The sequence below is a fragment of the Nipponia nippon genome, unplaced genomic scaffold (assembly GCF_047370975.1).
Source record: "Nipponia nippon isolate SJK-2023a ecotype South Korea unplaced genomic scaffold, ASM4737097v1 scaffold_10, whole genome shotgun sequence".
NCBI classification, from domain to species: domain Eukaryota; kingdom Metazoa; phylum Chordata; class Aves; order Pelecaniformes; family Threskiornithidae; genus Nipponia; species Nipponia nippon.
The window spans coordinates 10,631,274-10,646,062 of record NW_028262291.1 but is presented as its reverse complement, the minus strand read 5'-3'; the positions used below and the strand labels follow the sequence as shown (position 1 = coordinate 10,646,062).

The 14,789-nt window shown below is 36.8% G+C and overlaps 1 protein-coding gene across 5 annotated transcripts in view; it reads left to right on the top strand.

The window, feature by feature from the left end:
* Nucleotides 1–14,683, top strand: part of FAR1 (fatty acyl-CoA reductase 1) — a 37,366-nt gene extending 22,683 nt beyond the window's left edge. For 3 of the 5 annotated variants that reach the window (XM_087744404.1, XM_087744425.1, XM_087744415.1), the window contains exons 10-12: nucleotides 6,755–6,884; nucleotides 9,603–9,730; nucleotides 11,747–14,683. In XM_087744404.1, the coding sequence (XP_087600530.1) occupies nucleotides 6,755–6,884; nucleotides 9,603–9,730; nucleotides 11,747–11,909 (421 nt within the window). In that variant the 3' untranslated portion in view covers nucleotides 11,910–14,683. Of the gene's footprint in view, nucleotides 1–139; nucleotides 312–6,754; nucleotides 6,885–9,602; nucleotides 9,731–11,746 lie in introns of all 5 variants that reach the window. The other 2 variants (XM_087744433.1, XM_087744420.1) reach the window with 1 other exon arrangement.
* Nucleotides 14,684–14,789: the final 106 nt, after the last annotated feature.

Here is a 14,789-nt window from a genome sequence, read left to right as displayed (position 1 = left end):
TAGCAAAAATGAGGATCGTTTTATTGGATAGTTAGAGGTTTGAGTAGTCAAGGTAAACAGAATTACAAGATCTAGTAAGTGATGTTTGTTCTTGAATAATAACTGTGCAAAATATGTTGATCTTTATTTTTTCCTACAGAAGACTGCATTAATCTGAGTTACAAGAAAAATACGTTAGAAGGTGCAGTAAGGCACCCTGACTTTAGTACGCAATCCAGCCCCTTCTTGTATCAATGTGGGACTGCAGTCAGACACACAGTGTCTGCATTTTTGCATGATCTTTTGCTCAGATTGACAGGTCATGAACCATGGTAAGAAGGACAGGGCTAAAAATATCTTGCTGATAAGGTGATGGAGACTTGTGAAGATGATGTGGCATGGGCACTATCTAGATTTACTAACTATCAGCAATAACAATCCAGTGGTGGCGTTTCTACGAGGTTAATGACTGGTTCAACAGTGTTGTCCAAGATATGTCTTGGATCAGAATCCTAGTCAGTCATTAAACTCTGGAAGCAGCTTGCATTAACATTGTTGTTGCTACTATAAACTGAAAATGGAATGGGAGACAGAGTTGTTAATTGCAGGTTATTTCCATAGGTGATAGAACTTGATCTGGTATATTGGTTTGTATCATCTCAACATTCCATTCAGTTTATAATATTTACAATAATATCTGGCTAACTTCTTAAGTGGTGAAAGTGGCATAGCCCTGCTAAATAGACTAAACTGAATTATGTAGAAGGAATATAAGATGTCACTTCAATTTGTTTCAGATTTGCCGAGCCATATGATCTTAACTCATTGCCTGTATTATGTTTTCAAAAGTGTTTGTCTTCAGACTCTATAAAATCGCCACTGTGGTGACAGCGTATTAACACAAGTTGAGTGTTCATTCATTGTCCTGTAGTCTAGGCCTGTCTTACAAGGAGGGGAAAAGTTACGTAACAGACTTGGCACTGGATCAGTAGAAGGAAGACATGTAAGTGGTTCATAGGAGAAAACTTCTAAACTGCCTTGGGTTCTGTTGTTCCAAGCCTACTCAATTGTGTAGTACAGCAACAGCAGTGGCAGGAGGCTGTGCCTATATAGTAGTCTTCCCACATTAAAAAGGTGTGAGCTCTTCAGATCGAAAGAAGGTATTGAAGGTACAAGTTCCTAGCTTTTAGGTTCTTCTAGCAATTTTAAGTTGTTCTTAATAAAAATTGATAGAAATTCCCTGACAGATGTGAAGACTTCATCACTCACTAAAGAAGGTTATACTATAAATGCTAACCTATTGTCTTTCAAGGGGTTAGGAAGTAGTACTGCTGGGATCTTGTCAGTCTTTAAAATGTGTCTAGTCTTTTAAGTATTTGACTAGTGAGAGTAAAACAAGGCTGTGAATAATCATGTTGTTTAGAACACTCTTAGCAGTTTTATATTATAACACTGGGAATGTTGAATCTTGTTTTTGCTTTTCCTGGAGTTCTTACTTGATGTCCAAAGATGGAATTTAGAACTTTAATCAGTACTAGTGCAATTGGTGACATTAAATATGTATTTTCTATCCTGTGAAGTATTACTGATATGAGTATTCCTAATTAGTTTAATATAACAGTGGGTGGGTGAGTTTCCTGTCATGCACAAGATTTCCAGTTTGGAGGAAAGATGGGAGATTCAACTGAAACAAGCTATTGTACAGTCACTAAGGTTACTCAAATGCACTTGAAAGAAAAGCTTTTGATACCCAGCCCACATAAGGAATATAGTTTTCATTATATAGTGCTCTTCTCTTTAAGCATTTAAAAAATAGGATCCTGCAATAGGAGCAGTAGAAGCAAATAAATATATATAGATGCAAGCAAGACATGCAGTGTTGAATCATACTGGGCTTCCTGTGTTGTTTAATAACAGAAGAAATTTGAGACACATCTTTACTTTTCTACTTTTTTCTAGCCTTCTGGCTCAAAGTACTTTGAAAGCTGCTTTAACTGATGGGCTGGAGACAGTCATGGTATAGGGATCTACTACTGTTGTTGTGGTCATTCTGTCCAGTTGACAGAATGGTTTTAATTACCAGGTAGCATGTACTAGGAAACTTCCAAAGCCTTCGAAACATTATTGGAGATTCTTAAACTCAATATAATGCTATTTGGAGTGAAGAAGGGCTGGCTTAATCTAAAATGTGACTTTTTCCACCATGATTTAGCAGAAAAACTTCAGCAGTATAGTAAAAATGTAGTAAAATCACCACAAGAAAATTCAAATACTGTGCTAACTTGACTTCACGTGATCAATAGCCTGCCCTCTCTGTGCTGAGTCTGAAAACACTTCTGAGGTCTTTATTGTGTACAATGTAGGAAAAACTCTAAGCAATGAACTTACTCTGTAGGTTTAACTGCACTGTTGTCATATCGTCAGGATATTGTACTGCAACTGAATGAGAAAGTTTTAACAAGTGGAAGAAACAGATCAGGCCTATGACCCTTCAGAACTAAAGGATTATGTTCATACTAATAATAAATAAAACTTCTCAGGCTTTTTTGAAAACACATCTTAATCTTTCTGCAATGTGAAATCATTCTTTTGCACCTCACTTGTGGAAGCAATGTTTTTAGTGAGATGGAAATCTTTTTGCTGTTTTTGCAGCTAGTTGAAGGTTCTTGAATTTAACAATTCTCTGATAATATTATAAACAGTTAAGGAAAGGGAAGGAAGAAATAATGCATATAATGTGTTCCTTCTATAAAATTTGGGAGAAACGTATAGTAAGGATTGGCATAATGAAGATTTAATATTTTATACAAAATACTTAAGACACTTATAGCATTGTGCAATTACATAAACAGTAGTGATAATCCTTAGCATCCAAGTTTAAGGATAGTATTGTCAGTAGCTTGCCATATATACTTAGTTGCATAGCAAAGCTTATTATCATCTAACTTTAATAAAACACATAGTTCTCTCTTTTAACTTTGCATAGTGCTTAGCACAACAGAACCATATGTTATTTAAAAACAATTCAGTATATTTGAAATCCTAAAGCCTTTAAAAATACACACCCAGCAGATCTTTCCAGTTAGCCTGGAAGAACAGAATGTGGCGTGAAATATTTAAAGTTGTAATTCACGGATTTCTCCAGCAATTCATTTTCTGTTACTGCTTCTTAGAAAGCTGAAGGGAAGGTGTGGTTGATGTATGTAGGGAGGTTTAAAGGACATAATTTCATGTCTATGATTTCAATTTAAATCTTCTTAAAACTTAAAATGAAGCACCTCTCACATAGTTACTGTCTTACAAACTAGAAATGAGTAAAAAGTACACTTTTATTGAATAGACTAATATGGTTTTTTCCTCTTGGAAGCAATTTTAAGTTGTCCACTTAAAGGAGCCACAGAGCTGCTGGAAAGATATGAATTCCAGTAGTATATCTTACACTTCAAAATTTACATCCAAATGAAAATCTGAACAAAGACAAATTTGAAAGCTTGTTTTATGTATTTTAGAGGAATCTTTTTAAAAAAAAAGTTAACTATCTCTAATGCTTATGCAGAGACTTGCAGATTGGCAGCCTGTAGATCCACTGAAGGATCAGTCTGTATTTAGCATCAGAACTGTTTTCAGCCTGGAGACGATAGGTTGTGTGTAAGACTTCTTCAAAACGCAGTCATAGCCATAAGCCAGGTCACTTTCAATGGTCTAGTATAGAAATATGCCCACCTAACTTATCAATAATTGAATTAACTATGGCTTAAAACTTTCAATTGCTGTGATGTGCTTCTCAAACTGTTGTAATGTATTTTGTGTTAATGGCTGTAAGGTCTGCCTAGCAGAGGCAAAATTCTGCTTAGTATCTACGTGAAGGTCTTGCTGTCACACTGACTTGCAGACTGCCGCTAATGTTCAGTTCTTCATGATGATCAGCAGGTCTGACTTTTTTCTGTATTCAGCTTGCGAAGAAGGTGTGATACAATGCTTGATATTATACTGACTGGTTATATAGGGCTTTGATATATTTATGACTTGTATCCAATGATTCTCTCTGGAACAACCTGTGAAGTATATATTTCAAAACTTCAGGTTGAGAGATAAAGTTCCATTATGTGTTTGCATGCTCTTTTTTTGAGTCGTGTGTGTATTCCTATTTGCAGGAGGAATATGGTGCCATTGAAGTTATAAAACTTAGTCTGCCAGGGCTACACAGGTGTCCACTAAATGACACTCATTGCTGACATCTCTGAATACAAGAGGCTGGCACCATACTTCTTTTTCATCTCAAAAATGTGTAGTTTCATGTTGACTTAGTGCAAGCTAACAGGCTGTCACCAAGGCAGTTGATCCTCTTCTGCTAGCTTTGTAATTGATCTAGCAGTTGAGAGAATGTGGAGACATTTGATTCTTTTGGCTGATATATCAAGAAACTAACACTATAAAGACAAACAATTTTCCACTGACGAATTGAATCAGCTGGTTCTGTGGCCAGTCACTAAATCCAATTTGGATTGGAGGGAGGAAAAAATCTGCAGCTGAGGTAGAAAACTCTTTTTAGACACTTGATTTTTTTTTTTTTAATTTTTAATCAGCTTAGCTATGCTCTAAAACCATGTCCATAAGCAGAGACAACAGCATTCCCAGCAGAGGTTAGTCTTTACACTAGTTTAAATTTGGTTTTTGCTTTTTCCTGTAAACAAAAACTACACTAATGTCAGTGGCCAGTAACCAGCTCAAAATCTACACTTGTCTAACCAGATATTCATTTGCACCATTTAGTATTTGGCAAGGGCACAAGTTTTTTAAACTGTAGCAGTCTAAGCACTCTAACTAAAACTCAGTTGCTCTTCCGGCTTAGCATAAGAACACAAATTGGGGAGGCACAAAAGGGCAAGTCAACTAAGTTAAATAATCTTAAGACTGTCAGTGGATTGACTCTGCAAAAAGTCTAGGCACTTAGTCACCATGTCCTGTTTGGCACTATTTTTATCCAGGCCATTTTGCTATGAGGTCTTTCTGACTTATCTGATCAGCGAGATCTTTGCTTTCCAAGTTTCAAGTTCTTCTCTGAATTTTTTGACTTGAACAGTTCGGCTTTTTTAATGTTCAGTTCAGTCTTGTTAGCACAGGGTATGTTTTGGATGCACAGTCTAGAATCCTAATTATTTTTTTTAATCAGAGGAACTCTGGTTCAACTCGGCTCTCACTGTTGCCACCTTGCCCAACTGGTGAAACTATAAACAGGTGTTCAAAAGCATCTAGAAATGTCTACTAATGAAATTAGCTGGCAGTCTAAAATTTGAATACAACTCTGAATTTTACTCTGTAGATAGGTTCCTGTGGGGTGTAAGGAAAAGTATTTGTGCTTTTTTGTACTTTAGAGATACTCTACTTTTGCAGTGGTCTCTGCAAGTTGTATTACTCCATTTCATGAGACGAAAAAGAGGCAATTTTGATATTCCCTTAAATACTGAGATGCCAGCCATTAGTGACAGTAGGGGACACTAATGTGATGCAAGATACTTTCTAAAGAAAGAGTTTCTGGGACAATGTACTATATCCCTTCTACAAGTATGCATGAAGGCAGCTTTCAGAGAAAAATCAGTGGTTTTCATTGCTTCGATGAACTTTATTGAACAAAACTTACCTTCAGAAAGCCATTTCCTGTTAGTGCTGGGTTGTTCTGCTTTTTTACCCACCCTCCCCGCTCTATGCTTAAAATAATCAATGTATCCTGCTATAAGGATCAAATTGGAAGCAGTTCTGTGAGATGGAAATACCTTGAGCACCCAAAACAGGAATTTAACAGCATTAGGTTATGTGGTAGTAGTTAGTACTTATTAAAATTGAGTGACCATCTCCAGCACTGTAACACTTGAAACAATTTGCTTGTCAAATGTGGGAACTTTGCATCTGAGAGACTAGATGACTCACATTTTTTTGGGTCCACTTCAGATAGTCTGATCAAAGAGAAACTTGCCCAAATTGATCCTTATAACATAATTTCTCTGTACTCCAAGTGATGGTTTTGTAGAGTTGCTTCCTCTGCGTCATAAGGGATGATGGAAGGTATTTCTGCATATTTTGAAGTAGCATAGAACTGATCCGTGTCCTTAAATATTTTCCTGCCCTTTGCTGCAGAAGCAGTATAGGGTTAAGGGGCTAAGTGGTATTTCTGGTGGTTTTAAGCTTTGGTCTCTTAGTGACCATAATAAACCAATTTTGTTTTGTTATGGAGATCTGGTCTTGCACAGTGTGCAGGAAGATCAGGTAACTTACTCCCTTGCTTAAAGTTGTTGTGTGCATATGTTCTGCACTCTGCAATTTGACTCTTTCATCAAGTCAGATTGTTCAGTACAGCTAGATATTCCACTATGCCGAAGTGAAAAGTGTTCTTTGTCTGTGTCCTAAAATAAGAGTTGCCAACAGAAGACAACATTTTAGCATCTTTTCTTTTTTTTTTTTTTTTTTTTGCTTGCTTGTTTGTTTTTTGTTTTGGGAAGAAACTTACTATTGCACTGGGAAGTAGGATTAGGAACAAAGGACTGGCCTATAATTTGTGATTCTATATAATGATTGGACAGCCAAAGTCCACTTTAATAATATGGAGAAACATCCTGTTGATCTAATATAATATGCTTTGGGTACAGAGCAAGATGGGATATATTAACATAAGGGTGTGGGTTTGGAGGGTAAAAAATTTACAGCCTTACTGTCTGTTTTTCTTGTTTGAACTAATCTTTATCACTGTAACCTGTATATTCCATGCCTTGGACTGTAGGATGATGAAAACAATAACACGTCTTCATAAGGCCTTGATGTTATTGGAATACTTTACAAGCAATTCTTGGACCTGGAATACTGAAAATATGACTATGCTAATGAACCAGCTAAACCCCCAAGATAAAAAGGCAAGTAGCTGTGTGATGTGGGCATGGGGACTGAAAGTGAAATATAAGCTCATTGATTTAAGATTGAATAAGGACATGAACATGCACAAGGAAAAAATTTTTTCACAACGAGGATGGTAAAACACTGGAATGGGGGTTGCCCAGCGAGGTGGTAGATGCCCCATCCTTGGAAACATTCAAGGACAGGCTGGATGGGGCTCTGAGCAACTTGATCTAGTTGAAGATCCCCCTGCCAATTGCAGGGGGGTTGGACTAGATGATCTTTGAAGGTCCCTTCCAACCCAAATCATTCTATGAGTCTATGAACTGGTAGTGCTTCTTACTGTAATGTGGAGCTAACCCTAGTACTAACTGAGCACTGGAGATTCCTGTCACATCCTTTCAGTTGTGCGAGGACTGTGTTATGAGCTAGATCAGTGATGTAATCAGAGATGAGGGAGGGCAGGACCCCCTTGAAGGAGCCCTGATGTAAAAGATGGTTGTCTTTGGAGAGGCCTGATCATGTGATCTGGTGTTGCCCATATATCAACCAAGTGGCCAAATTGTTATGGTTTTACCTATGTCAGGAATAAAACAAGGCTTTACTTCTTGACCACTGTGTCTCTTTTTGAGGAATAGCGGGTGGGTTTTGAGGGACTTTTTTGCTTGTTTTTAAATTAGTAACAACTTTTATATACCTTTGTCATGCTTTGGCCAGAAAGCCAAGTATTCAAAGAAATTTAAGTGTAAATTCTCTCATTTCTTTCTGAAACCCATTCTTGCTATGTGACTAAAACTGCCCCATGCAGGGGGAAGAGTGTAACAGAAGCAGGATGACAGAAAAGTCCTGAGGGTTGTTGAGGAAGAATGAAAACTGTTGGGTGCAGGGTCTGAGTAAGAGTGAATGAAAGAGCTCAAAGGAAAAGTCTTAGTCTTCCCACTGTGTGTGGTTGGTAAACATAGCACAAAAATAAAGACTCACATAGATGGTCAACAATCTCGAACTAACAGAAATACCTGGATGTGGCTAGCTGGTTCACCCTGGTGACTAGTATGGACTGAAGCTACCTTCCTCTTCTGCATGTGTGCCTGTGCTGCTAGATACCTACCTCCCCACCCCTCATATGGCTGGGAAAAGTTATGCAAATCTTACTGGATTCATTCCAAGTTATTCAAAATACATTTGTGCAATAGTGAAGCTGTAATGGAATGGAGTTGTTCCCTTCCTCCTCCCCTGCCCTGATATATCTCACAGGAAGATAGATGTACGTATTAACATAAAGTATTGCAGCTGAGATCAATTTCTGCTCCCTGCCCCCTAAACACTTAACTGAGTTTAAACTTCCTTTCTGCTATTGTTTTGTTGGTTAATATTCAGCAGGATACCGGATTGCCTTGGAACAGTTTTGCCATCTTTTAGATGTCTTTCCTATTCAAGTGTTTTCCAGAATGTAGTTCTGTAGTTAAGTTGAAAAAAGCTGCCAAACTTCTAAATAAACTGTCTAAAGGCAGGAAATGGAATAGCTTTTGGTGATTCTTGTGTGGAGAGGATTTCCACTCCTTCCCCTATCTCGCCTCCCCCCAGCAGCTTGAGTTCAAGAAAAGTTTAAAAAACGAACCCAAAATAACCCCAGAGCTTTGGACTGGTAGTATTTTCAAATAGCTGAATCTTCAATAAGATGTGCATACAGCAATAAAGAACTAGTTGAAATAACAGTTGAAACTTTTTCTTTACTCTTACATTCTTGCTACGAGGATGTATTATGAAAAATAAAGTTTAATTGATAGATTCGGATAACTTACCAGTGCTAGAAAGCTGTTTAGCGTGTATGTATTATATCATGACGGGAACCACATGCTGACCTTCAGCTTACAAACAATGCTAAATTACGAAGACTCACTGAGGGATTGTCTTCAGAACTGCAGTAGGTTTATTTTTCATCATACCTTATAACATGCGTGCCATGCTGTTAAGCAGCTTATTTGGAAGCATGGACTTGGGGATTTAGTGTATGCATAACAACTTTTAAAGCTGAACACAGTTTCACTGCACAATACTGTTTACTTGTCTCTTGTTGCTATAATCTTGCTTGTTCTATTACCTGAAACAAAATTGGCAGACTTAAAAACTTGCTAGGAAAATCTTGATATTTATTGGGACTTACGGGGCTGTTACTGTAGAATCTTGAGATGAGGAAATCAATACATCGATGAAAAACTTGAGTTAGGAATTTTCCGTAATAACTTCCTCTCCTCGCATTGTTCGCTTTAAAATATAGCTGTACAACTATAAGCACAGCTAAAAACTCAGCATTTATCAAACAGTGAACTTGGCACAGAGCAGTGTTTATTCTATAGCATTAGAATTATTTTATTGCTTAAAACGAAATAACATAATAGAAAATAGTTATTCTAGAGTGGAATTCCTTACAGACAGATGAAATGGGAAAGCAGTGCACTTGGAAGTGGAGGGAAGAATATTACTGCTGAGGAAGAAAAATAAGGCATGAAATAGTTGAAATTTGGAAAAGATGGTATAAGAAGCTGATAGTTGAGTCAGGAATGGGATCTAAGATCTAAATCTGGATCGTTCTTATGATTAGGGACAAGATAATTCCAATTTGTCTTTGATGCAAGGAAGTTATCTGGTATAAAGGCATTTATTCTTTCCCTTTAAATTATTATATATAGTAGGTGAATTTTTAGGCAACTAACAGTGAAAGCTTTTATTTTATGCAGACGTTTAACTTTGATGTTCGACAACTACATTGGGCAGAATACATGGAAAATTACTGCATGGGAACGAAGAAATATGTGCTGAATGAAGAAATGTCTGGCATCCCTGCAGCTAGGAAACACTTGAATAAGTAAGCATAAATTTTTATTTTCCTCTGTTTATATTTTCTGTGTCTTCCTGCCCTTGTCAAGTTTTACTTTTCCATGTTATGACTTAATTGTTCTTTATAGCACCTGTTTAGGTCCTCCAGAACTCTTCTGTTCCCAGTGGTCCGAAGCGTTTTCCAAAGAAGTCATCTTTCTTTTTCTATTTGTTGCTCCTGAGTTGCTCTCAGTATTAATAGTTATAGTATTAGTCTGGAATTATGGTTGTAGCTCTATTCACTAGTATTTACTGTAATCCAGGCTTCTGACTTTACCCAAATATCCTTTTTGGAAGGTAAAAAGGTACACAGTAACATAGGGTCAGAATGGCTTATTCAATTCTTCAGGTTTAATAGAACAATAGTTTTCTTCTGGGAATGTGATCTGTTGAAGCAGGCGAGTAAACAGGCATGGACTGTCCACCTCAGAGCAGGAAACACTGATGTTGGTGCTCTATGATGACTTCTGTTAGCCTTTTATCTGTGGCTTAACTCCTCCAATTTGAATGCATTGTTACTGTTCAGAACTTTACTGGCACAGTTGCCCTTGTTTTGTTCTTGGCTGATTCATAATGACTTCTTGATTTGTCTCTTTAAAGAGTGAAATAAGTGATTAATCTTGTTCTGCAATACTACTTCACATCTGCTATCCTGATAGCACAAAGAGAAGTGGTCTAGGTTATTACTTCTAAAGACAAGGATTTGCAGTTGTAGAGTGGATTGGCATGATATGTAACAATCTCAAATATACTGTTGAAAGAGGGTAATATTTGATGATGTTGAGGATAGGTGAAGGTGTCCCCTTCTGATTTTTTTTTTTCATTTAGATGCTGTTAAAAATGCATAGGAGTTATCATAAAGTTGCCATTCTTTGTGCAAAGGGTTGTACCAAAAATGACATGAGGAAGTCTTGTATTGGAACAGCATCTGGTTGCCCCCAGCTCTCTGTTTATAAGTGGATTATTTTGCAAGAGGTTTAGATTTTAACATGTATTTACACTGAGGTATTAAGTTGGTCTCTCTTGTTACTATCTACCTCTTAACTCTAATCTGAACTTGAGGAGTCTGTTGCTTCAATATTAATCAGATATGGCAGCCTAGGGGATCTGGTGGCTTCAGGAAACTACTGAATAGAATTTTTCCTCAAATAGAAAAGTGGGCTTTACTTTTGTAGTACAGAAGCTTAGACTGTTTTTTCTACAAATAAGATATGTAGAGGAAGGTCTGGCTATATTAACACCCAGCCTACCTGTAAAACAAGATAAGGGCAGTGAGTATTTCCTTAAAAAGAGCCGCCTCTAACATACAAATTGCCATGATCTGCGGAACCAAAGAGATTGCTCTCTTTCTAAGAAATCTGAGCAAATTCTGATTGCTGTTTGTCTTGAAGCTTCCATCTTTACATGTGAGAAAACTGCTAAAAGTCACAGTTGCCCTAAAAGGACACCTAGTTTCTCCTTATCTTTAAATATATTTCCCTGAGAAGGAATGAGTCTAAAATTGCAGTGAAGAGTCCAGGGTCTGTGGCTGGAAAATCCGATGATGTGGGTTTTTTTTTGTCAGCGGCAGTTGGAGTTACTTTGACATATATATGAAAGTTTGAATACGTGGTGGGGAGGAAGGGAGTTCATAGTGTTAAATACTCGTTGTTTTTGGGATGGATAGCAGCCTTCTATAGGTAAGTTACCATGTGTGTGACCTTGGCTTTAAGAGGTTTTTATCAAGCAGCTATGAAGCAGTACATGTGGTTAGCCAGCCAGAGGGCTGGCTCTGTGCCTTAGTTTTCATGTGTTCCACTTTTCAGCCATGAACTATGGAAAAGCTGTCTCTGGTCCTTCACTTAACAGCGTATTTCCAGCATTCACTTAATACCACTCATAATGTATCTTGAGATGAATAGATGAATAAATTAAATTCTACATTAGAAGCTAATTTTTAGAGTGTTCTTTTTTCCTGTAAGTCTTGGTACCTTGGCTTTTAATTCTTTCTTTTGTTTTTTTTTAGGTTAAGGAACATACGCTATGGCTTCAATACAGTTCTTGTGATCCTGATCTGGCGTATCTTTATTGCGAGATCACAAATGGCAAGAAATATCTGGTACTTTGTGGTTAGTCTGTGTTACAAGTTCCTCTCCTACTTCAGAGCCTCCAGTACTATGAGATACTGAAGAAGAGAATTTAGCATAAGGACATCTATGCATATGGTGGTCTAACTGCACAAAGCCTGTAACGTGTAGTCATCTCACATTTTGTAAAAGCATAATTTCATCTTAAATTGGAGTGTGAAATATACGGTATGGTATATGTAATGTTAGTCGTGTATCTTCCTGGAAACAGAGGAAAATAAAATGGTCAAGTGCCAGGTTGAATTGGCATTAGACGAGCATTTAAATAACTTTAACTCTTTGGCCTGGGGAAAACATTTTAGACCACTGACCAACATAACTGTGCAATTTGGAACGTGTTTGAAATCTGCCTTAACATCATTTTTTTTCTTTTAGGTTTTACTCCACATTGAGCAAGATAAATAGTTGACTTAGTAGTTGCTAGTTGCTGTAGACCTATTTATTTGAAATTCTTCTAAATTACGAAGGGTTTTACAAGTTGCAGAAGTGTATAAATGATAGTGGATCTCCTGAAAAAAAATTCTTTGGAGGCTTTTGTAATTTGTTTTTACTTTTTGCCACTTCTTCCCTTCTCAAAGTAGGGATGCAACAATGGTGCCTACTTTGCTTTAAATGAAAAAAGAAAAAAAAAAACAAACCCTTCCTTAATTACTGAAAGGCCTTTTGTCCAATCTGGTCTTCAGAATGCACTTAGTGATTCAGTTCTGCGCTCGAAACTGGCTGCATCCAACTTGCATTTATGTCAGCATGAACAATCCGCTTCTCTGAAAGCGGAATTGATCCTATCATTGAGTAGATAAAAGGAAATGTAACCCGGGGGGGGGGGGGGGCAAAAATAGTCATTGACCATCCTCTTTTTTTTTTTAATGACTTTTATTGAGAACACAGAGCCAGCACTTGATTGTTACACTTCTGACTTCAAAAGGTAAATGTATTTGAAAGGAATTTATTATGCTTAGTTGCTATTTATATTACTGGTAATAGTAGTAGGACAAGCTATAGGCTTTCATTAAGAGAGATACCTGTTTTTAAATTCTAAGCAATGTTAGGAAATACTTCATGAATTAGTAACTTTTAAAATCTCTGAGCTATGAAATTTGATGCGTGGACAACACCAATGTGTAAGCACGCTTTCTTGTCCCTGCCCCAATAAAATCTCTTATTGCACTGGACAAGCAAAGCAAGATGCACCTTGCTTCAAAATAAAACTATGTTAACAATTCTTCCATCTATCTTTTAACAGGTTTAAATCTCAAGAAATCTGTTTTTTCTGCATGTTACTCTGTTTCAGTAGGGAAAACATTTGCTAAAATAGCAAGCTGTAAGAAAAGACTGAATCCTTGTTTAAGGCAATACATGAAGACCCCTTTAAATTTTGGTTGCACAGAATTGAGAACACTGTAATGTTCCTCTAATTGATGCATTGACCAGCACCCTTGCCCAGTGTTTGTTCATTAAAATCAGTTTATACTGATGGAAATGTTCTTGAATCTGCTTGGAAAGGCAAATAATGACTTAATTACACAAGAGCTACATTATACTTGCCCTCGGTAGTTTTTTGTCCCATTTGAATTAAGTATCTAAAGAACTTATTTTGCTATTCTTGTGAAAACTCTTTAAGAGAACACCTTTCGTGCAGGTGTATATCTCATTTTGAAAAGATAATGGCTTCCTTGCTGAAGCTAAATATTCTGTAGTAAGTAGTTAAGCTGTAATTCCTTTTAAAAATGACCTGTGTATATATAAAGCTAGTGATGAAAAGCCTAAATGGTCTAGGACCACACCTTGTGTGAGAGACCTCTGACTGGCTGAAAATAAATGATGGCTTCTGTGATTGAAGATGATACACTTTAAGACATACATTAGATGTATTACATTTTTAGTTGCATCCCCAAGTATCTTAATAGACCTGAAAGTATGCTTAAGCATTCCTGCATTGTAGACTTTTTTCAGAGGTGCCTACTATCCAATGACACCCCTTGTCCCATGTTGGCATGTGGCTGAAGTTTTTTGCAAAAGGCATACATTGTATTCTGAAAATGATTCTGTGAAGCAATTCACTTATGAGTTTTGGTTGTTTATAACTATTATACATGATACTTTTAATGTTGATTTGTTAATACTGAGAACTATGAAGCCAATGAACTAATTATTTCTGGTCTAAAACACTGCTTGGAAATCCGTTCTTTTGAATAAGTAACGGAAGAAAAGGATTACCTTAAACATAAGGATATTTAACCTCTACTCTTTAAACATTTGCCAATTTAGAAACCCGAATTTTTCCCTCTTGGAGACGATGGTTCTGTGCACTATTGGTATCTTACACAAATTCATCAGTCATCCTATTTAACTGACAATAGATTCAGTGGCACATTATTATATTAGTTTTGTCACTTCCTGTGGTCAGTCTGTGAAATTCTATCTGAAACTACTGGGTTTTTTTCATATCAGAACCCTATTCTCTTGCAGTTCTTCATACCAGTGTTTGCACATAATGGATATTGATCAAAAATACACCGGAACTATATTTAGATACAGTAAGCTAGATTCACTGTACTGACTAGCAAGTTGCAGGAGGTATTCCAGTTGATTAAATAGGAAGAAGAGCAGTCTGAAACAGCATGATCACTTAACAGTTACTGGTATTTGGATTTGGGACCAGGAAAAAAAATTACATTTTCCTGTGATGTTTTTCTCTGCTGTAGGAACAGATGTTTGGAAACAAATGCTAAATCTGTGAGCTTTTATAAGACATAAACAGAAATATTGGGTGCCTTTGTTTGTAAACCAAAAATAAACAAATCCCTTGAAAGTGTTGTTACAGTGTTTATTGTATTTTTGCATGGTTTTAGTCTAGTTTGTGGAAAATAACTGTATAGTGTAAATGCCATCTTAATATACATGAACATGGTTCTTTCCTTT